Source organism: Apaloderma vittatum, unplaced genomic scaffold, assembly GCF_000703405.1.
Source record: "Apaloderma vittatum isolate BGI_N311 unplaced genomic scaffold, ASM70340v1 scaffold4743, whole genome shotgun sequence".
Taxonomy (NCBI): domain Eukaryota; kingdom Metazoa; phylum Chordata; class Aves; order Trogoniformes; family Trogonidae; genus Apaloderma; species Apaloderma vittatum.
Genome location: NW_009708450.1, coordinates 180 through 23139, shown reverse-complemented (window position 1 = coordinate 23139; position 22960 = coordinate 180). Strand labels below are relative to the sequence as shown.

The following is a 22960-nucleotide window of genomic DNA, read 5'->3' as shown; positions in this document are numbered from 1 at the left end:
AGTGAGTCATTATAACAGACTGACACCACCTCAAGACAAAGAAGAAAAATGTGGTTTGCTTTTTCTTCCGGAGGCAGCCAAATCATATGCAAGTAAATGATGTTTGCAAACAGAAGGTACCATTCAGAAGTGATGAAGTGCTGCCTCCTTTCCTAGAGACGCTCGGCAGCTATTACACTCTTGTTCCCCCAAAGGAAATCTCGTAGTCCAGCTGACAAACTGCAGAATTTTGGGTTTGCATCATTCATCGAATCTGTGAGCACAGTGAAGAATCAGAGGCCATGGGTTTGTCCATGAGGTAGCAAAAAAATATAGAAATATGTTTTAATATCTACAAGACTGTTGTTTTGAAGCTCGCCAAAATTCCTAATAAGAATCTTTCAAAATAATGCTTCTGGATACTCCTTTCATTTAACTAAATTCTGTAATTGCCTTCAAGCCTCTGGCTGCTTTCAAGTCCCCTACATCCATGCAGCATTGCAATTTACTTGATACACTTCTTTTCTTCAACCATGATGCTTTTGTACCTTGAAGAAAAAAAGAAAGTGAAAGGAGATTTTAATGGCACGGCCCATTTTTATTATGAAGTTTAAGAAACAATTTTAGTGAATCTCTGCTTTGCTGCTATGCAGAAACACAGCATTAAGTTAAACTTGCACATATAGCTTGTTTGGTTCTTTAAGAAAATGTGGCATTTTTGTCAGTGTATGATACAGGACTGTCTGACTGATCAACAGTGTCTTCTCTAGATTAAGAATATACTAAGGCTTTGCAGGATATGTTTATGTAAACCAGTGAATTAAAATTATTTCCTTTTTTTTTTATGTTATGTTTTGGAAATCCGTATCACAAACATTATAATCTGTTTCTGGCATGTGCAGTTTTACATTTTCAAAATGCGTACGAGCATTTATCAATTGTTTCAATTTCTTAAACATATTTGCCCCATCTCTAACAAATTATCTGCTACCTGACCACAAATGGTATTGGCATTGTATATTGGACTTGATAATCAAGTAGAAAAAAGATCTGAATTCCCATGGATGAAAGTTAAACCATTGCTGGATTCCCTGGTTTTTGCCCATTTCTCACTAAAAATGCCTGCACACCTAGCTGGCACATTATAGATTTTGCATTAGAAGACATAATGTGGCAAAATACTAAAAAGAAAGGAAGGATGGGAAGGATAGAATACGGTAGTTTGGCTGCAGCATGCAGTGGCATGTAATTAAAGATGAATGTAAAGGAACAGCACCAGCGTCAAGGGCTGAAACAGCTGTGCCCTCCAGCTCCGCCAGAAGAATTCTGCTGCCACCAGAGAAGTGTCTAACTATGTTGAAATTAAGAAAAACGTCACAGATGACACGAGTAGAATGCTTTCTACTTCAGCCATCACAACCAAAAGTTAGTTGTAAGGAGAGGTTTAACTGCATTACTTTTGCGAGGGAGTTTCAGCACTCGAGCAAAGGGACGCAACAGATTCCGTGCCACAACAGAGAAATTAAAATAACAGTTAGTTAGGTAGTTAGTTAGTTAGTTAGTTGAATGATACCAGGGCTTGACTTGAAGCAAGTGAAGAAAATCAGTGAGGGGAAGCTCTTCCCTAAAATGAGGCCAGGTGCTAGAAAAGATAACGGTGATGGTCACGGAGACATTTATCCATTCCTGCTGCAGCCACTCAGGGAATGACAAGAGATAATCAGCTCCATTTGAAACAAAGGAAATTCAAGTGTTGAGAGCAGTTCTCTTAAGTATCAAAGCCTATAAAATTGGGAATTTTATTAATTTCCCCTCAGTGGAGACCAAAAGGAAGAAACAAGACGAACGCCTTTGGTGTATTTCCTGCCGCTTCACTGGATGACCGTGGACTAGACAAGGAGTCCCAAATCGCTGTATCCGAGGGTGTCTTGACTCTACACGTACCTGAATTTTCTTCCCGCAGAGGACTCCGGTGTAACCAGGACGACAAGAACACACGTTGGGCAACACGCACCTGCCTCCGAACAGACACTTCTGGCCGCACACAGCTAGGAGGAGAGGTACGTACGCGGCTTTAGTCACGGGAACAACTTGGTGCAGGAAAAGCAACCGCTGCCTCTGTGTCCGTATTCTGCCTGCTTAGAGGAGCTCAGAACTTGATTGTTTTTTTCAGAGGGAAAATTTTCAGGTTCTCCCTCAGCGTAAGGACACGTCACAGTCACACGGAGCTAACGATGCTTTTGTGCCTCTCCCATCCCCCTTATGCAAAACTGCAGATTTAATATGGGAACACGCTGAGGGCAGGGGACAGGACTAAGGTGTTTTTTAACACAGCCTTCAACTTCAAGCTATTAGTACAGCCTCTCAGGGCTGCTGCAGCAGAGCACTGTCCTGGAGCAAGCAGCTGCACACTTGCCATGGTCCCAGACAGCACCGTACTCTGGAGGGCTTCAGAATGGGCTGAGGAATCTCCACCCTTTATCCTGCCTTCGACACGGATTTGAGTTAAAATACAACCAAAGTACAGAACTTCTAGGCACTAGGTATTGCTGGAACATTCTTAAGCGTGCTGAAGCAAACGGCTGACAAGTCACGTTGTTCTTACGTGTTTGACACTGGGTTCCTTCCCACTGCAGAGGACAATGGCACGTACTTGGTCCAATACATTCCCCACCGTTCTTACATTCCTGAAGACAGATTGCTGCACAAACATCATCAAAATCTTTGGTTATATCCCATGCGACTCCTTTGACTTATTTTTTACATTTTAGGATGCCCATGAGAGGCTGAGTGATTTACCTACACAAAAGTCACACCACCCTCACTGAAAATCTGTCTAAGGTCAGCAAGATGCTAAAGAAGAGAGGTGACTAGAAACAAAAAGCCCCACGGCCAAAGCACACAGGGAGATGTTCTGATGCATCAGAGATCACTACAAATGCCTGAAATACTGAATTTAGACAGCACCACTGAATAGCTTTGCTCTTTCCAAATTCACCTTTCTAAAATGCACACCTTAGTGAGAGATCTTCTGCCTGTCATGCAACTTAACACGGGGAGAATCTGCTTGTGAAGATTTGATCCAAAATTTTGTTCTATGACCCATTTTTCTGCACATTTGTCCCTGCTTATTAAGCCATAATCTAAACCACTATTATTTCCCATTGATTAACTGACTCGTTGATAATCCAATCTCTCTTCTGCAGTGTCTGAGAATATCTCACCCCTGTCAATATGGGTAATTTTTTCTTCAATAAAACTTTCCAATAATTACAGGAAGTAATACAGGGAAAATTGTTTTTCCTCCATGCCATTAGAGAGCTCATTGGCCATATCAATATCTAAGCCTCAGGCGGGTGCTGTGACAGACACTAACACTTTATCTATTGGATTTCTACCAGCCAGCCTCATGCTGATTTTCCTGCGGACTGTGCTTTTATTCACACGGCCACATTTTATTTATGCACCATCAATATCTTCATTACGATACAATGTGACCCACAGCTGTGCTGCCATCCCAGTCCTGCTTCTACCTTTCCCAATTGTCCACATGGCATCTTCTGTTCCAATAATCTCCTACTACGTTCCCACAGTTTTGCAATCTTTCACTGTACTTTTATCTATTGTATCTGCTTTTATGCTCTACAGCACAAATTGAAATTCTTTTACTTCATTGACTCAGCTCTTTACAGAAATACAGATATTTCGTATTGAGACAAGAATTAAGAAAGTAACAAATATTATTTGCTATACATGAATGTAAGAGGTTATTTGGGTCTTCTGATTTAACCTGAGAACGGCATGGTATTATTATTTCTCATTCTTGAATTTTGCTGCCAAGTTACAGACCATTTTTTTTCAAAAGGCGTGTATATTCTTGAGTTCTTTGGTGCTAATTTGATGCTAGTTGCGTGGACAGAGTTGTCCTTTAGCCATATATTACTTCTGCTGTATGGTTCTCCTATTAACTATAAGGTACTTACGAGTGTTACATCTTCTTCCTCTCCAGCCTGAAGGACAAGAGCAAACATTTGGCCCTACGCACCTTCCTCCGTTCATGCACCGTGGCTCACAGACACCTTAAAATCAAAACCATCCAGTGTTTAATACATTTAAATGAGTACAGAATCTTTTATTAGTTACTCTTGGATCCTGGAAGGACATAACGCTGCCTTACTTTTTTCACATCTTCTGCCTGTGTACCCATCAGGACAAGAACAGACATTATTTCTCATGCAATGACCACCGTTCTTACAAGGCGGGCTGCAGACAGCTAAAAGACACACAAAAAAAAAAGGAAAGGCTGTAGTTTGCATTTTGTTTGACTTAGCAATATAACTGTAGGAAGCAAGAGTGCAACAGCTTATACAGACATTCAGCACTCGTAAAAATCATATTAATGCAAACTGGTGCCTACAGGAAAGACTTATTAGTGTCAATAGTAAAGACAAAATCAGATAAAAAGGGGTTAAGGTTGGCAACTGTACGTGTACGGGAGTAACCAGACTACAGAACAGACAATGGAACTGGCTGAACACTGCTCAAAAGTTGAGCGGAAGACAAGGCAACTTTTGAGTCTCCCTTCTCCTTGGACATTCACTGAATCAGCCACAAAATCCAAGACGTAACGCAATCTCTGTTTTGCAGCACTTCCCAGGCACATGACTTGATGGTGAATTTTGTGTCTTAAGAGAACAATATTTTCTCACCGATTTCCTCGTAATGGCAGCTAAGGGGGGGAAATAAATAAAAAAAAAAAGCATTACCATTCTGACACTGGGCACCGAAGAATCCACGTGGACAGAGGCAAACATCTGGCTTAGTACAGGAACCACCATTGAGACACACAGGGTCACACATCGCTGCAGAAACAGGGTCAGGCAGAGTGGGAAGCACCCAAATAAAGTCCACAAAATAAGTGCTTCTGTTGCAAGGACAGGAATTCAACACCCAAGCCAACTGCAGATAACACCACTCACAGAAAACCTTCACCCAAAATTTGAGGACCGGTATCAGACTTTTTAGAGGTTCTGCCAGCAGCAGAACTAACGTGCAAGAGGGAGCAGCGCAACAGTGAGGAGCCACCCACCGCTGCCACCTGAGCCAGGTTCCCAATTTCAAACCACGGGAGGTCTGACGGGTGCTCCCCCAGGAACAGGGAAGGTGCGGGGGTGTTACCTGTGCTGCACGTCGGTCCGGACCACCCAGGTTTGCAGTGGCAGATGTCTGGGGTAAGACATTCACCCCCGTTTTCACAGTGTCTGTTGCAAACCACTGCCATCCAAGAAGGTGGGCGAGAACAAAAAAGAAGGAGAGGAGGGGGTGGGAGAGAGAAAGAGATACGCTACAAATTATGCCTGATTCATTTCTCAGTTTTTCCCAAATATGAACACTGGAAATACCACTACTCGAGAAGGAACTGCTGAATGGATTAATCCAGTCTCAAAGCCACAAAAAGCTACTACCAGCTATAAAATGTCTGTCCAGGTAATTATACACGGTCTGGTTATATTCAGTATTAAAAATCTGGAAAATTCCCAATAAAATCTAAAGAAAAATGGGCAATTCAGCACTAAGAGACGAATGCAGCGTGTTGTGTGATGGCTTTCATGGACTCCTGAGAAAGTTCACACAGTGTCCTCCAACAGCAAGTGCAGCTGCACGCACAGAGTGACACAGGAGTAACAAGAAAGACATTAAAACATCATCGCTGTGGAAACACGCACCACTTCTTCAGAACAACGTCTCATTCTCTTTAGTATTGCTTAACAAAAAGCAGATTATTTTTTTTTTGAAACAAGAACAAGAAAAATTAAGAATTAAGAGTCCTGGGATTTGAGGCGCTGTGGAAACACGCACCACTTCTTCAGAACAACGTCTCATTCTCTTTAGTATTGCTTAACAAAAAGCACTTTTTTATTTATTTTTTGAAACAAGAACAAGAAAAATTGAGAATTAAGAGTCCTGAGATTTGAGGAGGAGATGAACAAAGGGCTTCCTCAATTCAGGGTCAATACTGCAGTGGCACATTCAGGTGAATGAACAGCATTTCTAAATTTAGACTCTGAATGACAGGAATTACCAGTATGAAATCTACCCCCGAATTTGGATTTGCCAGCTTGCAGCATGTAGACTTTGATATGTAAAAGCCAATTTATGTGAGAATAGCTAATTCTATTTTTTTCAGCTATGATCGCAGCAAATACTCCAGTATTCATACCAGGTTAAAAAAAAAAAAAAAGACGCCACAACGTGGTTTTGAATTCAGTTCTCCTCTATCCCACTTTTTCTGACTCGCCATTCACCGATACAGACTTCTGAATGTATCCCAGCATGTAACCAATTTAAAATGATAGAAGTTAAAAAGCTATAAGGACATATTAAATATCTGTGTTTGTCCTGAAGGTGGTGTCATACACACAACGTGCTCAATGCTTCCATGTCCTGAATAATAAATAATAAACTATTTGCAATTTTTATAGTACATTGCTTTTCATGTTAAATGTAAATACTACCCAACCAATGTCTGAAAAGCCCAACTATTGGAGCCTTCAAAGAGGCTATAATGTCATTTGTTTAACGGCATTAGACATAGTGCATCGAAAATTTAAACCATAATTTGCTTTCTTGCTCCCAAAGACCAGGAGAAATGGTCTGTCTTCTTCCCTGTGCTTTTTTCCTTACTTGTATCACATCTCGGTCCCACAAAACCGTACGGGCAGGTGCAGCGATTTCTGGCCAAGCACGTGCCTCCGTTTTGGCAGGGTGGTTTGCAATGTGCTGCAGACAGAGAATTACGTTGCTCAAGAAATCACCTCTAAAAAGATGCATGGATTGGTTATGCTTTAGACAAAGGAAAAGGTTAGTAACTGACAGTGAGCAAAGAACTGGTAATAAAACGAGACGTATGCAATGCTTTTTGGCAAGAGTAAGTAACAAGAAGAACTTAATTCCAACAGAGTATGCAGAGTCCCAACCGTGGTGGTCACCCTGAAGAAAAGAAATCTGAGAAAATTTCCAGACAGGACTTCTCCTCTCTTTGGGACTGTTTAGCATCTACATTCACTGGTGAACTCCTCTGTCTACTGTGAAAGCTTAATTTAAGAAGAGCCATCACAAGCAACATTTACGGTGTATATCAAAAAGTAGGGTAAATACCAACATGGTACTCAAAGAGTTCTGTTAAACCAAAATGAACAAACCTCTTCGTGTCACAATGAACAGTGAGAGAAGTTATTTAAGCACCCTTTGGGTATTTATGGATACAAAAGTGAAAAGTGTTTTATTTACCTTCCTCACAAGTGGAGCCACTGTATCCTGGTAGACATTCACAGACATTGGGCTTAACGCACTTCCCCTGGTTTTTGCAGTCAGGTCTGCACAGAGCTGTGCAAAAAAATCAACAGTGAACTTCAAATCATTAATTGGTGGATATGAGTTAACCACAGGCTAAATCAAAATGCCTTACTCACCAGCCTGACAGTTATAACCAGCATAACCAGGCTTGCATTTGCAAACATTGGGTGCTACACACTCCATATTTTTGCCACATGTTTGTCTACATCTTGCTGAAAGGCAACGGAGAAAACAAAGGAAGGAATAAGGAAAACAGAAAGCAGCATTTCAACAGCAACTGTGTCTTGCCTAGCACAACAAACAGAGCACGCAGACTCCACTCCACCCTGCCCGTGAGCGGGGAGTCCGAGACACATCAGAAAAATATTTTTAAGTGCATCCATACAGCTAAAAGCCTGTCGGCTATGCCAGTATTAATAATGCAAATAAGAAAATTCAATAGTCTCTGCGTTTCACTCGTCACACAGTAACAACGCACTTCCAAGTTAGGAAGACGTCAACAAGGTTCTTTTCTGCAAAGCACTTAGTGCACTTATTGGTAATACCTCTGCAGGTGAGGCCATCTCCATAATAACCGTAAGGACAACGACCACACCTGACCCTTCCATCCTGACTTGGCTCACAAGGTACACCAGGAAAACAGGGTAAATCGGTGCAAGTTACTGCTTTAGGAATCGCTATTTTACTCAGTTCTTCAGAAAGCTTTTTTGTTGGGACAGTGGCTTCAACAAGGACGAAAGGTAAAGGACTTGCTTTATGTTTGGGTAATAGGTGCTCAACTCTGTGAGCATTTCCACCTTTGAAAACTTTGCCTGGCAAAGAGAGCCCTTTGTTTATACTCGTTCTGGTGCGAGAAGTCTTTCTGCTGGTCTCAGAAGGGCTGCATGCCTCAGCTTGTGCCCTCGCTGCCTTTTCAGGTGATGCAGCACGGCTCCTCGAAGCTGCACTCATCACAGCACGTGCTGAAGAACTGTTTTCCATGTCAGCAAGGTGACGACTGACGGTGCTGGGAGCGTGAGCCGTGTTTCCAGTCGCAGCAGGTTGTAGAGAAGCACTTCTCTGAGAATTAAGTAACTTCCAGGTGGTGACTGCTGGTGGTGTGCTGATTCTGACCATTTCTGTAGAAAGAAATCTCTTGGGGACATCTGTAGAGCTGGGAATATACTTTGAGACACTCAAAACCTTCTCAGTGGATGATTGTTGAAAACCTACAGCGCGCCAGAAAGAAAAGGGGAGAAGAAGTGTGGGAATATGAAGAGACTTTTTTTTTTTTTTCCTTCTGATGGCAAGGAAAAATCTTCTGAACAGAAAAATGTACAGCTCATTCCTTCTGTGCTTCAGGAAGTCTCTCCATGTGCTACACCAGAATATGTAAGCAGCACCCCAGGGGAACCTAACTGGCAGAACTGGAGGTCAAGGTATTCTGGCTCTGTGCCCTTTCCTATCCTTACCGTGGCCTTTTCTTGGCTAAAGGAGAAAGCACCATATATATGAACCAGACAGCAGAGATTTTCCCATGTTGGGTCAATTAACACCTTTACTGTCAGAGCAAATTCCCAGCTCCATATACTGCTTCCAACTAGGCAGCTGAACGAGAGTTTAAAGAAAAGACACTGCTTACGGTTCACCGGTGTGTCTAAGGACTCGTAGTAAGCCTAGAACCTAGAAGGAGATATTTAACCACAAGTATGAACATGCTTGTACCTACGGATGCACCATGGACAGTATTTTAGGTGAACCGTCCACCCACCTTGTAAGCAAAAGTATTACCATGTTTAGCTCTTCAAACCTTTTTATCACCTTTCTCAATGTTTCTGCTTGGGTTTTGTTAGTGGGATGTTTCCTGTGTTTTATAAACGACAGAGACTGATTCAGTCTCCTCATGGAAAGGAGCACAAAGCGAATGAAAAGTTCATCTTCTGCCCTGCAAAAAGCAAGTGATCTGCTGAGTTGTGGAAAGCAGTTGGGCACTGTGATCCCAGAATGGCAGGATGCCGAACACAGGCTTTTTTTAGCCTTATGGGGGAGAGGAAGAATGAAACTGGAGGAGGTTGTACTCCCTAACTTAAGCTCTGTCCCTAAGCCCATTTAAAAAGGTACTAAGAAATGGTCTACAACGGGTTAAATGTTGCTGAACCTTATTACAGAGTGCAGTCTCCTGCTGCTGAAAAGCGAAGAATGATCCAGCAATGGCAAGGGAGTGAGTTTTGATCCTTCCCCACTAACAATTCGGAGATAAAGGGAAAGACACGTGAGAATTTCCCGCAACGAAAGGCCCGGCGGGCACAGAGCTGGAAATGCCAGCCACAGCACTGACAGAGTTTTGGAATGAAGACATTCCTTTGCCATATCCTTCACCTTTCCCTTCAGTTAAAGCAGGAAAATGGCATTCAGCATAATGCCATAAACTTTTCCTTGTCTCGTAGAACAGATGTCCCTATCCCCACGTTACCTGTTTTCTGTCAGTGGTTAGTCACAAAAACAAAAGGCAACAGCAAGAATGTCATACATCACAGTGCCAATAAAATGACTTGACTGGCCTAAGGGATTTGTTGATATTGACATTTCAGGTTCGTTTTTCAGATCAGAATACATCCCCAGTAATGAATTAAATCCAGTCAAACTGAAAAATTAAAGCGAATAACATAAAACTGACTAGAACCTTTACTTGCCAGCTATAGTCTTATCAGTATGTGAATCAGAAATTCCACTTTCTTCACGAAAAAATCACCTTTATTCCCTCCAATTTCGCTCGTAGTATCTTTTCTTTCAACATTAGTGTCTTCGAAGCTTTCTAAAAACAAAAGATGTGAAGGCCCATTAGTAATCACTTCTGTTTCAACTGCAAATAAATTGAAAACAGAGTCAAAATTTTCATACAGGAAAATAACTCAAAATTCAGAAAGCAGATCAAGAGTAAAATTGTTTCTTCGAAGTTTTCAAGAGTGTTTTAGAAATACAAGTTATTCAATAATCGTGTTGTAAATAAATGGGCACCTTACTTGGCAAGTGCCTTGAGTTGGGTAAATAATTCTGTGTTAAGCAATCTAATAGAAAAATAATTTAATAATTGCTCATATTACAAAAATAACACACAATGGATACATTTCATTTTATTCTACTCTGACATAAAAGAACTGGGGTATTTTGTATCTTATTTTTTCTAGTCACCTCAGAATTATTTTATGACTATGTGACGCAGTGCAGTCTGATGTTGTGAGTAGCTGAGATTCTGTCCCAGCCGTCGACAGCCAGAGATACAGCCCTCTTTGCTGACTGCTGGAAAGATGTCTACGTTACTGGTAGAAACATGAAGCACAACCAAAAGATATTTTCTCTGAACGACAGTGAGATAACAGCATTCTTCTGAAAACCAAATAATTTTACCGTAACACGACTTCCCGTCTCCCAGCAGATTATTTGGGCAGGGACCACAATAGTAGGAGCCAAAAGTATTGAAGCAAAACACTCCAGGGAAGCAGGGACTGGATACACATTCATCTACATCATCTTGACAATTTTTACCTGCATTGAAATACAGATTTATTTATTTTTTATAATATTGTGTCAGAAGACTGACAGCGTATTTATAAAAGGAGAATGTATGTATGTATAGTAGAATGAAGAATGTACATTCTGAAATAAAAAGGGCATCTACCAAGTGCAACAAAGTAATTCAGTACATGTAGGAAGTAGAGCTGACTGGGTTTGCTATTCACATTTTTTTCATCTTGTATCAAGAATCTTGCTTATTGCAGAATATGGTTGTGGGGACTACATGTCCATCTGCAGCCAGAGGAGGAATCGCCCTGTAACCAAACTCATCACTTCTGTGTTTCACCATGTGGCTGAGTTTACCCCTGAGGAAGAAAACAATGGAAATTTCCTTTCCTAATATAAACCCCCATTGCATTCATGAAAGAAAAATCTTGAACCCCTAATACTCTAGGATTCTATATAACTTTTCTCACAAAACCATAAAATTTCTTCATATTCAACAGCAAGCTATTAACGCTCAAAAATTAAAAAAAAAATCCAAATCACAGACATAAAATTAGAAACTCCTATTTATCACTAACCGTGATAACTGTGCATAAATAAAGTAGCAATTTACCTTGAAGTTCAGGTGGACATTCACAGTAATAGCTGTTTATTCCATCCACACACCTGCCAACGCCACACTGGTGAAGTTTACAGTCATCAGTATTCACTTGACAGAGATCACCTTCGAATCCAGCCACACACACACAAAGGTACCTTCCACTTCCAGGTGGGAAATTAATATTTGTCACACAGGAGCCATTATTTAGGCAATCGCACGATTTCACACTGACCTACAAGACACATCCAAGCAGACAGCAACACATGTTGTAATGAGCCAGCAACACATTTTGTAATTAGACATCTCAAACATCTTACTGGTAGGTGTCACTTTACTGTAATATTCATTACCTCTATTTCTACCTTAGTCTTTGCATTGCAGTCATCTGTCACCGAAAAGGCTAATTTATGGAGATCCATTGATAGAGCTCTCCACAAAAGGAGACCTGAAGGGGAAAGACTGGCACCTTCCGGACCTGAATCCAAGGTGAAATGAATAGCAGAGCCCTCTGGATCTGAAGCAAAAAACTGATACACAAAATCTTCTCCATAAAAAGCCTGTAGAATACCCTGGAAAGATTCAAGCACTGGCGGCTGGTTGTCTGTAACAAAGGAGATATTTTCCTCTTTTAAGCAAAAGTAATATACTTACAAAATATAAAAGGAGCATCTCTTTCTATTAAGAAAGTCACAAGTATTTTTTTTGCTTTTCAGTGAAAAACATTTAATACTTTCATTACAACAACATAACCAAGAAATTACTTAGACTATGCAAGGGAGCATCTATACAGAGAAAGAACTCAAATTTAATAAATTTAACCACTGTATTTTAACTACCCAGGGATAGCTCACAGATGAAACTACAAGAAGCCATAAAACTCAGAGGTGATTGGTGTTTAACATCGCTAAGCAATCCTTGGGAAAGGGATGCAGCGGCAAAACTGAGCACAGGGTGTTGGAAAAAATTATTCACTTATATGTCCATATATTTATTATGATTATTATGTCCATATATTAAGTGGCTAATAAATACGACATGCCATTTAACTCAGTTTGTGTTCTCCTGTTGTTTGGTGTCAGAGTCATTTGTTGGAAAATCTCTTTTATTCCTAAATGCTGCAGATAAACATGTGTGGAGGTAGCTGTGCCAAATGACAAAAGATTTCCAAGTGCCAATGGCTACAGGAAAGGGTAGGTCAAGAAAAAATAAAAAAGCCTGACTTTTACATGTATGGTTTGGAAAACAAAATATCATTTTCAGAAATTAGGTGAAATGTCAGATGAAAACCAAGATCAAATTACAAGCGAAAACTCCTGGGTACTAAGCTTTAAATGAAACACTTAACTAGTTAAACTTTGAATGTCACTATTTCCATAAATTTAAAACCAGTAGATTTTGAACTTCTTGCTGCTAAAAAAACCCAACACTATTTGGAACTTACTTTCAACAACTGACCAAGTCAACTTTGATATTTCAGGTCTGCAGAGCAAGCAAGGGCTGGTTGGATTTGTGTCGCCTTCACCATAACAGAGTCCATCTATGTTGCATGTTTTCTCCTTTTAGAGAAAGAACAAAGTGATTCATAAATTTTTGGTTATCAAAGATCAAATCTGGATGAATTTGTAAAGTTTCAGATAAAATCACATCTAGATTGCTTCCACCAAACAACTAAGGGAGTCTTTAAATCTTAGCAACTGATAGCATGTTTGGTTTTATTTGTTAATTACAGAAGAGCTTTTTGTTTGTTTGTTGGTGTTTTTTTAAATTAAAATCGCCTCATGCCAGCTTCTCCTTCTGTGTTTATCATTTTTGTATGGAAAATCCTCACTGGAAATGAGAACAGAGCACGTTCTGCTGATCTTTCCAGACTTTTTTTCTGCCTCAAAAGACACGCTTTCGTAATAAATACAGAGAGTAGTGAAATACATACCTTTAACGTACATAACCCAGATCCTTGTGGGTCACATGTCTGACAGGCTCCATCATAGAATATCATTGGTTTAGAGTTGCTATAAATGAATCCATCGTTAGAAATCTGCAAGGTGTACAGTACAGACGGATTAACCCACACAGGTGTCACTGTGCCACCAGAGTGTACCGCTAGCACGAGCTTCAACTCATTGATAAGCACCCACAATTAGATGTTCAAACTCTCAAAATAGTCATCAGAAATCTCGTCAGTCCTGCCAATAAGTCTAGGCAGACATCTGAGCAACCACGCGTAGGGTAAATCGAAAAATTTACCGCTCTGTTTTCCCGTTAATGTGTCTAATGTTGTTCGAATGCTTTGGAGTTTCTACTTCTGCTTTTAACTTCTTTTTTGCTTTTAACTTCTGCTCACGAAGAGTGTGTCTCTAAGGCCGTGGTCATAGAGTCAAGGTCATATCTACCAGTCCCCTTGCGGGAGAACACTCTCCAATGGCACTCAACGCTTAAGCTTTGGTGAGGAAACTGAGACCCAAAGTTAAGCGAGCTGTCTTCCACCTTTAGTGCCATTAAGAAAAGGATAGTATCTATGTAATATATTTTCATTTTAGTACGCGTATCTGTGAGTATTGGAAATTTCCGGGAATACCTTTATTTGCCACCTGGCAATGGGTTTATCATCAACCAGATCCATGACATCAGACTGCTGGCCTTCATTTGGTAACTGGCAGTCAACAGTCCTGGCATTTTGGAAGGTAGCTGGCATAGTTAGAGGTTCTCCAGGGATCCAGTGTCTATCATTATACTAAAAGTTAAGACACAAAAATATCCTTTTCAGTGAAATACGTTACGAAAAGATTTTTCTCAGAGAAACAAAATCATGTATTGCACAGTGTCTGGATTCGGATGCAGTGAGAAACACGAAATGCAATTATCTGCACACACAGATTTCTACCTAAGCCTGCCACCGCGCAAGCAAAGGCAGAGAAGTCTTTCCTGCCGCACAGCCCTTTGGCACTGCCTTGCCAAGGACAAAAGTTCTTTCAGCTGGAGCGTAACGGGAGGGTTAAGCAGTGGGTGATCCTCTAACAGCACGGATCTGATGTCGAAGGGCCTCTATCCTCCTCCATCTCCACCCCTGGGAGAGGACAAGTGTCCACTGGAGGAACAAAAGAGGCTTTTGGCAGGACTTTGGTGTCACCCTGGGTGCCGGGTGCCAAGTAGCAGTTGGCCATTAAGCCCTCCCATAAGCCAGGCGATTAGACAATTAACCCTGTAGACTTTTCTTCTAAAGTGAGGACAAGTCATCTGAAGAGCTATCTCGAGGGTTTGAGGTAACAGAATAGGGAAGACAATACTATTTGGCTGAAGTATTGACGTGGAAGCAGGGATAAGCACACTGAAAATAAAGTTAGGTGGAAGCAAGAATCTAGGCAGACTAAGAATCAAGAGAACAGCAAGATTAAAATCATTTTGAGCTCGACGAGGTTTAACTGAGCTGGCACATTTTTCTCAATTACTGGAGCAATCAGGACAGCTACTCAATCCCAGTCCTGACAGGAGGAGTCATCTGTTGATAAGGAAAAAGAAAAACTTTTGCTGAAAAGACATATGAGCTATTTCTGTTCCAATCAAATATTTGGTTTTTCTTTCGCCCTGTACTCAGTTAAGAATTCACAGCAAGGCTGAGTAAAAGTGTAACAACTAAATATTTCTAAATAGGTCATTTTCAGTACCATAATCTTTGAAATGTGATGTAGTCCAGAATCATAGAATCATAGAACAATTCGGGTTGGAAAAGACCCTTGGGATCATCGAGTCCAACCATTAACTCTACACTACAAGTTCACCCCTAAACCATATCACCCAACACCACATCTAAGCGGCACTTGAACACATCCAGGGATGGCGACTCAACCCCCTCCCTGGGCAGTCTGTTCCAGGGTCTATGCTTAGAATGCTTAGCTGGAGGCAAGTTCACAACATTTTTTCAGAAACATTTTAACCTTTCACAACCAGATAAAAACGCTTCAGATCTACCAGCATTCTAGCTCATTAGGTTCACAGAAAAACTTCTGCAGTTCAGTGTATATAAAAAGAAATTAAAACCATATTTTCATTTTGAGGAACTTAAACACATGGTCATCTTTTACAAAAATCTTATTACACAGGTCCAGAATTTACTCATAGGTTCCTTGATCATGTTCTACCCAAACCTTTTAGCAGGAAGTGCAGTAGTTCTGCATCTGTGAGGTACTTCAATAGAGAATTATCTGAACCACCTCTTTTAGCATCATGCACGAGACCTACACCCTTCCTGACATGGCAGTACAGTCCATGGGTCTGATTTAACCATTCAAAAGTCAAAATTTTTAAAAAAATGAAAAATATAAAATTCAGTGCCCAAATGCCTCTTCTACGAAATTTTGATCATTTCAGTTTAATCTCAAAATACGTGGAGTTCTAAACTGTTGCAAACCCACTGACATTTCCATAAAGTCACTATTACTCTGGACTGAAAATTAAACAACCCAAAAAAACCCCAAACATCCTTTCTTTTGTATTTTCAATGAAAAAAATCTCAGCTTCCTCCTCCACTGTAGCAGTAACGTTCATTTTCTAACTTGGCTCTTGTCATTGAGAAGATCATCGATAGAAGTGACCCAATAGAAAGATTTTGTAGCTGGGAGCAAAATATCACCGCAAAGAGTGTTCTAGCAGAGTACCCAGCTATGAGTTAAAACTGAGCCATTTCAAACTGGGATAAGTGAACTGCCAATAACTGTCTCGCTGTGAGCTTGGGCTAAAAGTCTTTTAACTTAACGGAGTGTAAACCTACTCTCGACTTACCATTTTAAGCCTACTTGCAGATGAGTGGTTACATGTTGTCTTTAAGAAAAAGCCACAGCCACCACTGCCTAATCTGTCAAAATAATTTTAGCATCTGCTGGAACTAGCTATGGAAAACTCCTGTCTCAGGGACAGAATTTTCCCACTGAAGGGTTCCCCTTTTGCCATCTCTTCCTGCACCACCACAATCACATCAATTAAACCCAATTTTACTTTGAAGCTATTTTTATTCTCGTGTGTAACACCACATAAAAACGTGTGATTGCCCCTTGTTCACTCCAGGCTAACACTTGTAAACTGTTTCTAAATTTGCCTTGAGCAAATTCTAGGTCTGAGTACCAACAGTCTGTCTACACAGACTCCTCTTAGTTTACAGCGCATCATTTTTAATCTCCTGTTCAAGCCTAGGGTATAGAGCTCGCATATATCATTCAATAGCCCTGGTATTCTTCCCCAGGGAAACAGACAACACATCAAAAACGTCTTCCTCTTTTTGTAAGAGATTTATTGTGTTTATAAAAGGGCTATTTCAAGCATTAGATTTGAGACAGAACTCTAGTAATGTCTTTAACCTCGCTGTCCTTTTTCAAAGAAGTGGTACTTCCAGTCCTCTCCATAAGCACTTAAAAACCGAACAACGGTGTCCTGGCTGATATTAATAGGGCTGCCCTTGCCCTCTTCTGATGGATAGCGGCCACACACTGTTATCTCCCTCTCAGCTGCTGAACATTCCCATTATGTTTTGTATTTCTCTTATCGTGGAGGAAATGGCAATCTGGCAAAGGCTTGAGAGTCTGCTGCAAAGTGCTGAGCACCTTTGCTTTTAGCTCCACTAAAGCATTGGCTCGTACCCACACCAAGGGACAATCTGCAAGACATGCTCGCCCTCGTTCTCCGAGAAGTTTCAACTCTTAATTGTTACCATTCGGGGAGACCTACCTGTAATTTGGTAATTTCGCATTTCAGATTCGACGACTCCCTGAAGCCACGTCCGAAGGCTCTCACTGACGCGCAGTCGTACTGTCGGATATCGCAGAGCCCGGCATTCTCCAGCTCTGTAATTTCTGGAGCCTGGTCTTCAAAGTAGAGATCAGACAATGAATGTCAGTATATTCCCTCATTCATAGGCACTTACATTAAGCAATATGTTTATTTCTCAAGCCAGCTAAGAAAACTATGCAAGCAACAAAATCTGGACCCAGCTGAAGAAAGGGGTAAACAGAAATGTATTTACTGTTAAAATCCATCTTAACTTTAAAGCTAGGCTTTTGTCTTCTCTTGCAACTGTTTATGAAGCACAGAAAATATTAATCTGAGAACAAACACTTGTGAATGTATTTTGCTTTCTCATCTATGGTTCTTTAGAGCACACTTGCAGAATAAAATCTAAATGAAACTCAGGCTTAGAAGTAGGTTACAGTTATGCAGTAATGTATAACGGGAAATATTTGTTTAAAGGGTAAACGAAAATATCTCAGGTGGAAGTTACTCCAGGAAACAGACAGAGATGAGAAAACTCCAAGTAGTTTTTATCTAGGAACAAAATATTTCTATTATTCTCTTACCTCTTTCTCTATTTGCTTTTAAATAGGTCATTAAAACAAAAACACCATTGCAAGACAAAATATTAACAGGTTTTGTTTTGAAAGGGTTTTGACTTGTGTAGTACTTTTCATGATTTTCCAGTGTACTTGCTCAACCAAATTTTTATTCTTATTTACTGGGGAAAAAAGCAAATCAACTCTGCCCAGGTCTTTTTGCAGTATCTCTTTTTAATTTGCCATCAGTTCTGCTCCCACCACATCTAACAGTCAGCTTACAGAGCTGTAACATCACCAAAGAGCAAAACATCCCACTTCCAGTTAATAAAAAGGACCATATGGACTATAAAAAATTAGGGAATGGATGGATGTGGCAGATCTTCCCTGAAGAAGACAGTGTGTGGAAACATCGCTAATCTCTTGGGGCAACACTCCAGACTGCGAACTCACCAAGTGGTAAATTTTTAAAATCTGACATGTCAGAAACTAAGTGCCCTTTGGAAATGAGAAGGCTGAATAGAAAAATCTGACTGTATTAAACTGGAACTAAACTGCTGGCTAACAAACAGGACCACTGTGGCGAACCCCTCTCAGCGTGCAAAAGCAGGAGTGAAATACAGCAAAATAAATGTACGCTGCACAAACACTGAGAACATTACCTAAGTAAATCTCATTTTTTAACCCCACTTACCAGACACTACGCTGCAGTCGTATGAGCTGTAGCCCTGAAAACACGCACAGCCCCATTCTGTACACTCCCCATTACCACTGCAGAGACTGGGGCACTTCAAGGCAGTCAGCAGGCTCTCAACCGACCCTTCCAGCTCCTGCGGGTTATAATTCATCTCTTCTAAAATTCTTTTCTCACATTCATTCTCGAGAAGAGCTAAGGAAGCTTCTGCCCAGCTGAGATCATCTTTCAGCAGCAGATCTTTAACACACATATCGATGGCATCCTCCACTCGCCGGCCAAGCAGGCTGGCACAAGATCTTGCGATGCTGGAATTAGCGATCGCCTGCTGGCACAGTGACAAAGCGCCAGGCTCAGCGAGGCCAGAAGGCGTGGGCCAAGAAGGAAGAAACTTTGGTTCTGTGGCAGTAGCATGGTCCTCTGGGAAAAAATAACTATATCCCTCTAAGTCTGTTTGGCTGAGACTTTGGAATAGAACTACTGGATGATATTCATAATAATTTTGGCGCTTCCCTCTACTTGCAACAGATTGACTTTGGTGAAGACGATCATTGTCACGGCGAGAATTTCTGCTAAAGTCTGAGCTCGAAGTTCCTTCTCTTTCTACACCAGTTCCCACGGAGGTTGCAGAGACACGTGTGTTTACTGGTGATGTTTCATGGAGTTTGGGTTGGTTCTCCTCGCTCTGCGGAAGTGTAGATGAATCCTTTTCACGCGCAGAACGTTTCTTTAAGTCTCTGACAAGATCACCAGGACCGAGATACTCAGCAGTGACATCCAGTCCCGGTATCAAAGAAAGAAATCTACCACTTTCGCTTTCTTTACAAGACAGAGGAAGTTCTGACTGAGAAACTGTCTCTAGTTTATTCACCGATTGATATAATCCAGCATCTTCAAGGGCGCAGTCACAGAAGACTGTTTTTCTAGAAGACGCTAAAGAAGCAGGTGTCTTGTCAAACAAGCTATCTCCTGGTGGAATCCTAGAGAAAGCAAAAGATGAAACGGTATCTGAACTGTTTTTATTGTTCTAGTACAGCATTAACACCTGTTTTGCTTTCTGTTGTTTCATACTCCTACAGCACACATGGCAGAATCTGTAGCACAGAGGCGTATCGGAAGACCAGTTAAATCACAAAACCGTGAGAGTAACTCCTAACAGAAGAATTGAGAAGAGTGGGCAGCCTCTGTACGCCATGATATTTTGTTCAAAACCTACTCCAACTAATCCTACGTCACACTACTTAACTACTAACTTGGCACTTCCATTTCAATTTTCTTCAAAATTAATTATAGAATGTAATGAAGGCACTCTAACATTAACTTGAAAACTGAAGAAAATTTTATTATTATTATTATTATTTTGAGAAGTTTTTAAGAGCGTGAAGGAAAGGTTGAACCAAAGCTTATGACATTTGATTGAAACAGAAGCATTTTGTTACCTCCATTCCTTAATAAAAGAGAAAGGAACGCTAGCATGCTTGGGGATTTGCACCCCACTTGCAGTGTGGTAGTCGTTCTCCGCATCTCCATCAAAGGTGCCACAGAGTCCCATCGTGTGTCTGTAATCTGAACTGGGTGCCCTAAGTGTTATGCTCATCCCCCATTCACTCACATCAGCACGAACGAAAGCTCCAGAAGAAAACAAAACCTAAAAAGAGATTGATGATATCGTAATGAGGAACATAATTTTTATTTTACCTAGTAAAGCCAGGCTTGTTTGTTGGCAAGGAAAGGCCAGGCATATAAAGACATCCTATTAAATTCTTGCTCTAACTATTCTGGATCAGACAAATCTCATTATTTCTTCTATACATCTCAACCTCAGCAGGCAGCTGGAAGTGCACTGTAGGCCCATAAACAAACCTCAGCCATCAGCAGCCGGTGTACTGTGCAGGGTCAGTGACTGCAAAACCACAGAGAATTAAAGATCACCTGGGCTGCTCAGTCTTCATATGTCAGCGTATCGAAAGGGCTAAATCTGGTAATAGGAAAAGACAATTTGGGAGCAACTTTCTCAACTTTTTGTCAGCTACATGCCCTCCTGTATTAGTAGCTTAACATAGAGTCACCTTCTACCTGCAAAGATGATCCTAAATACTCTAGACAGCTCAGAATATTCTCAAATATTTACTCTAATTTTAGACAACTTTACAGCCTCTTGAAAGAAACACTAGCAGTCTCAAGAACAAAATCCACGGCAAGTTTAAACACTGTTTCTGTTACTAACTTGCTGTACAAATCTGAGCAAGTCAATTTTTCTGGTTCTTCACTATCCTTTTAATTTCACTGTTGCCTAACGTTGTCTTAATATTTCATATCTGAGGACTTCAGATGAAGCGCTTCAGATAAAAGTTAAATATTTTAAATCGTCTTACACCGACAGCCAAATCCAAGTTGAAAAGGCATGTCTGGTTTTATGGCTTGCCTTCCAGACTAACACAGTGATTAAAGAGCAGTTGAGGGCTTAATTTTTACATTCTGCTTCATTTGAAGTTCAGTGGAGTCCTCCAGCACTTCTATCTCCAAAAGAAGAGCTACAGGAAACTATAAAAGCAAACATGAATGTTTCATCTGAGGGCTGCCTTCTCCAGAGAAACCATGTACTCTTCTAATTCTGTGGAGAGCATTTGGCATATTTAATTACTTGCAGGCACAGCCTTCCTATACAAGTGGCATGTGAGAAGCCGAGCACGCAGAGAACTCATTTTGGAACATTAGCACTGCTAAATAAATGCATATTTAATCTCAAACCTGCACCTTCCACACTAAGGTGGTACACTCTAACTGATAACATGGTTCTAGAAAAGTGTTGACTCATCCTTGTTTTTCAGGACAAGAAACTTCCCTTACAGGCAAAACACTGGCCGAAGGACTATGACTGTAAAACAAACATTATGCTACTGCTTAATCGCAGAAAACAAAACATGTTTCAGTCACACTGAAGCCGGTGTGACTTAGGAAAATAATTACTGAGATTATTGTCAGTGATTATTGGCTACTTACAGTTACTTTTCTTCCTAGGTAGGACTCAGTGATTCTGACATTGCTTCCTGTTGTGTCTCTGCTTACGACAGACAAGCGCGGCTCGGACTCGCGCCGCTGCCCGCTGCACATGTCAAAGGCGATCACATCGCTCCCTTCTTTGGCAACAAAGCCACAGTTACAGGACGCTGGGTGCTGAAGGCTGCCGCAGTCCCACTGGCGAACGTGAACTTCGAAATCGCGAGCCGTACTCTTATAAAGAACGAATGTTCCTGTTTGAAAATTGTCATAGAGTCTGGAATCAAAAGAACAGTGTGTGATATCGCTGTGGTTATAAAATAACTGTATCACCATGTCAGCAACTTTAGCTTAAAATAGATTTCTGATATTTGGTGAACTCGGACACCGCAACTCGTTTTCCTGCATCAGGAAAAACCAAACAGTACAGCCCACAAAGCAACGCTCAACTTTGTTCTGAACAAACACCATCCTTTTTTCCTCTGTGCAGCTCTAAATCAAAAGATAAATGAATAAATCTGTTTTACAGCAGAAAAAAAAAAAAAAAGAATAAGAAAAAGACCATGAGTGGAGTATATGTAGTCAATGCTCGTGCATGGAAATATAAACATGAAGCCACTGCCATTTCTTGATCTTTTTTAATGATGCTTATGACAGGGAATTGGAGGGTATTTCTCTACCTTTGTGTTTCTACAGCAGTAAGACTATAAATCCAAAGCAACCAGATGCAGAGCAGTGTGCATGCAGGAGGGGACAGCTGCTGAAAACTGCCTGAGTACCCTTGACAAAATGATTTAAAAAGCTACGCATATTTAAAAAAGGTCTGCTTTATTAAGATGGAGATGGCGAGCACTTATTCCCAAGGACCTGAAAATTATTTCAGATGAAATAAACATAAATAGCAACTTCCTTTTATTTCTTTAGGCTCAGCCATCTGTTCCCTGAAGCAAGGTTGAAATCCAGCGGTGAGAAGGGAAAAAAAATAAGACGAAAAAGAAAGAAAAAGCCCCAAACTTTTGCTGCAAGTTTATCAGCCTCTTGGCTATAAGTGGCATTTGACAGTTAATTGCAGGATGGTGTATAATGGGCCAGCCCACACTGCAGATGGCCACCCTACTGGGACTGCACAGGATTACAGGAAGGACAGTACCTTTTCTATTTGTTTCCTCAATTTGTAAAAGGAAGTGGCAACAGACTTTACCCTTAAAAAGAAAGTTCTTTCCCTACAGTATCATATCACAGTAAATCACTGCCTCAAAAGGAAGCTTGACCCCAATGTCTCACTGGTTAAAATGCCCAGTGAAGCCATCCCCGTAATTTCCACTGAAGGACAAACTGCAAGACCAGGAAAACCCCCCTGACTTTATTATTACCAGTCACAGCGCTGCCAGAGAAGCAATTACAACTTATCTGTTCCCTTCCGTTATCGAGTTACAAAAAAGAGCGGGGTTCTGGGCTGAACACGCTTATTTGGAAGCAAGAGCTCTTCTTCTCACTCTGCCCCTTGAAGAAATG

General features: G+C 40.8%; 1 protein-coding gene across 1 annotated transcript; it reads right to left on the bottom strand.

Moving 5' to 3' along the window:
• Positions 1–506: 506 nt before the first annotated feature.
• Positions 507–21781, bottom strand: VWDE (von Willebrand factor D and EGF domains). The gene is made up of 21 exons (XM_009866544.1): positions 21449–21781; positions 19885–20093; positions 18446–19425; positions 17153–17289; positions 14013–14168; positions 13368–13472; positions 12879–12993; positions 11788–12038; positions 11450–11669; positions 10723–10860; positions 10067–10177; positions 7452–7547; positions 7270–7365; positions 6664–6759; positions 5158–5253; positions 4746–4841; positions 4157–4252; positions 3963–4058; positions 2585–2680; positions 1924–2027; positions 507–527 (listed from the first exon to the last, which is right to left on the bottom strand). Exons 1-21 carry the CDS (start codon positions 21779–21781, stop codon positions 507–509), a joined length of 3648 nt encoding a protein of 1215 aa, XP_009864846.1.
• Positions 21782–22960: the final 1179 nt, after the last annotated feature.

Excerpts from the sequence above, each read along its gene's own strand:
- VWDE (XM_009866544.1), bottom strand. The coding sequence starts at position 21,781 with ATGGTGATACAGTTATTTTATAACCACAGCGATATCACACACTGTTCT. Across the intron at positions 14,169-17,152 it reads GCGAAATTACCAAATTACAG|TATAATGATAGACACTGGAT; the intron begins GTAGGTCTCCCC and ends CTTAACTTTTAG. Across the intron at positions 528-1,923 it reads TCTGCGGGAAGAAAATTCAG|GTACAAAAGCATCATGGTTG; the intron begins GTACGTGTAGAG and ends TTTTTCTTCAAG.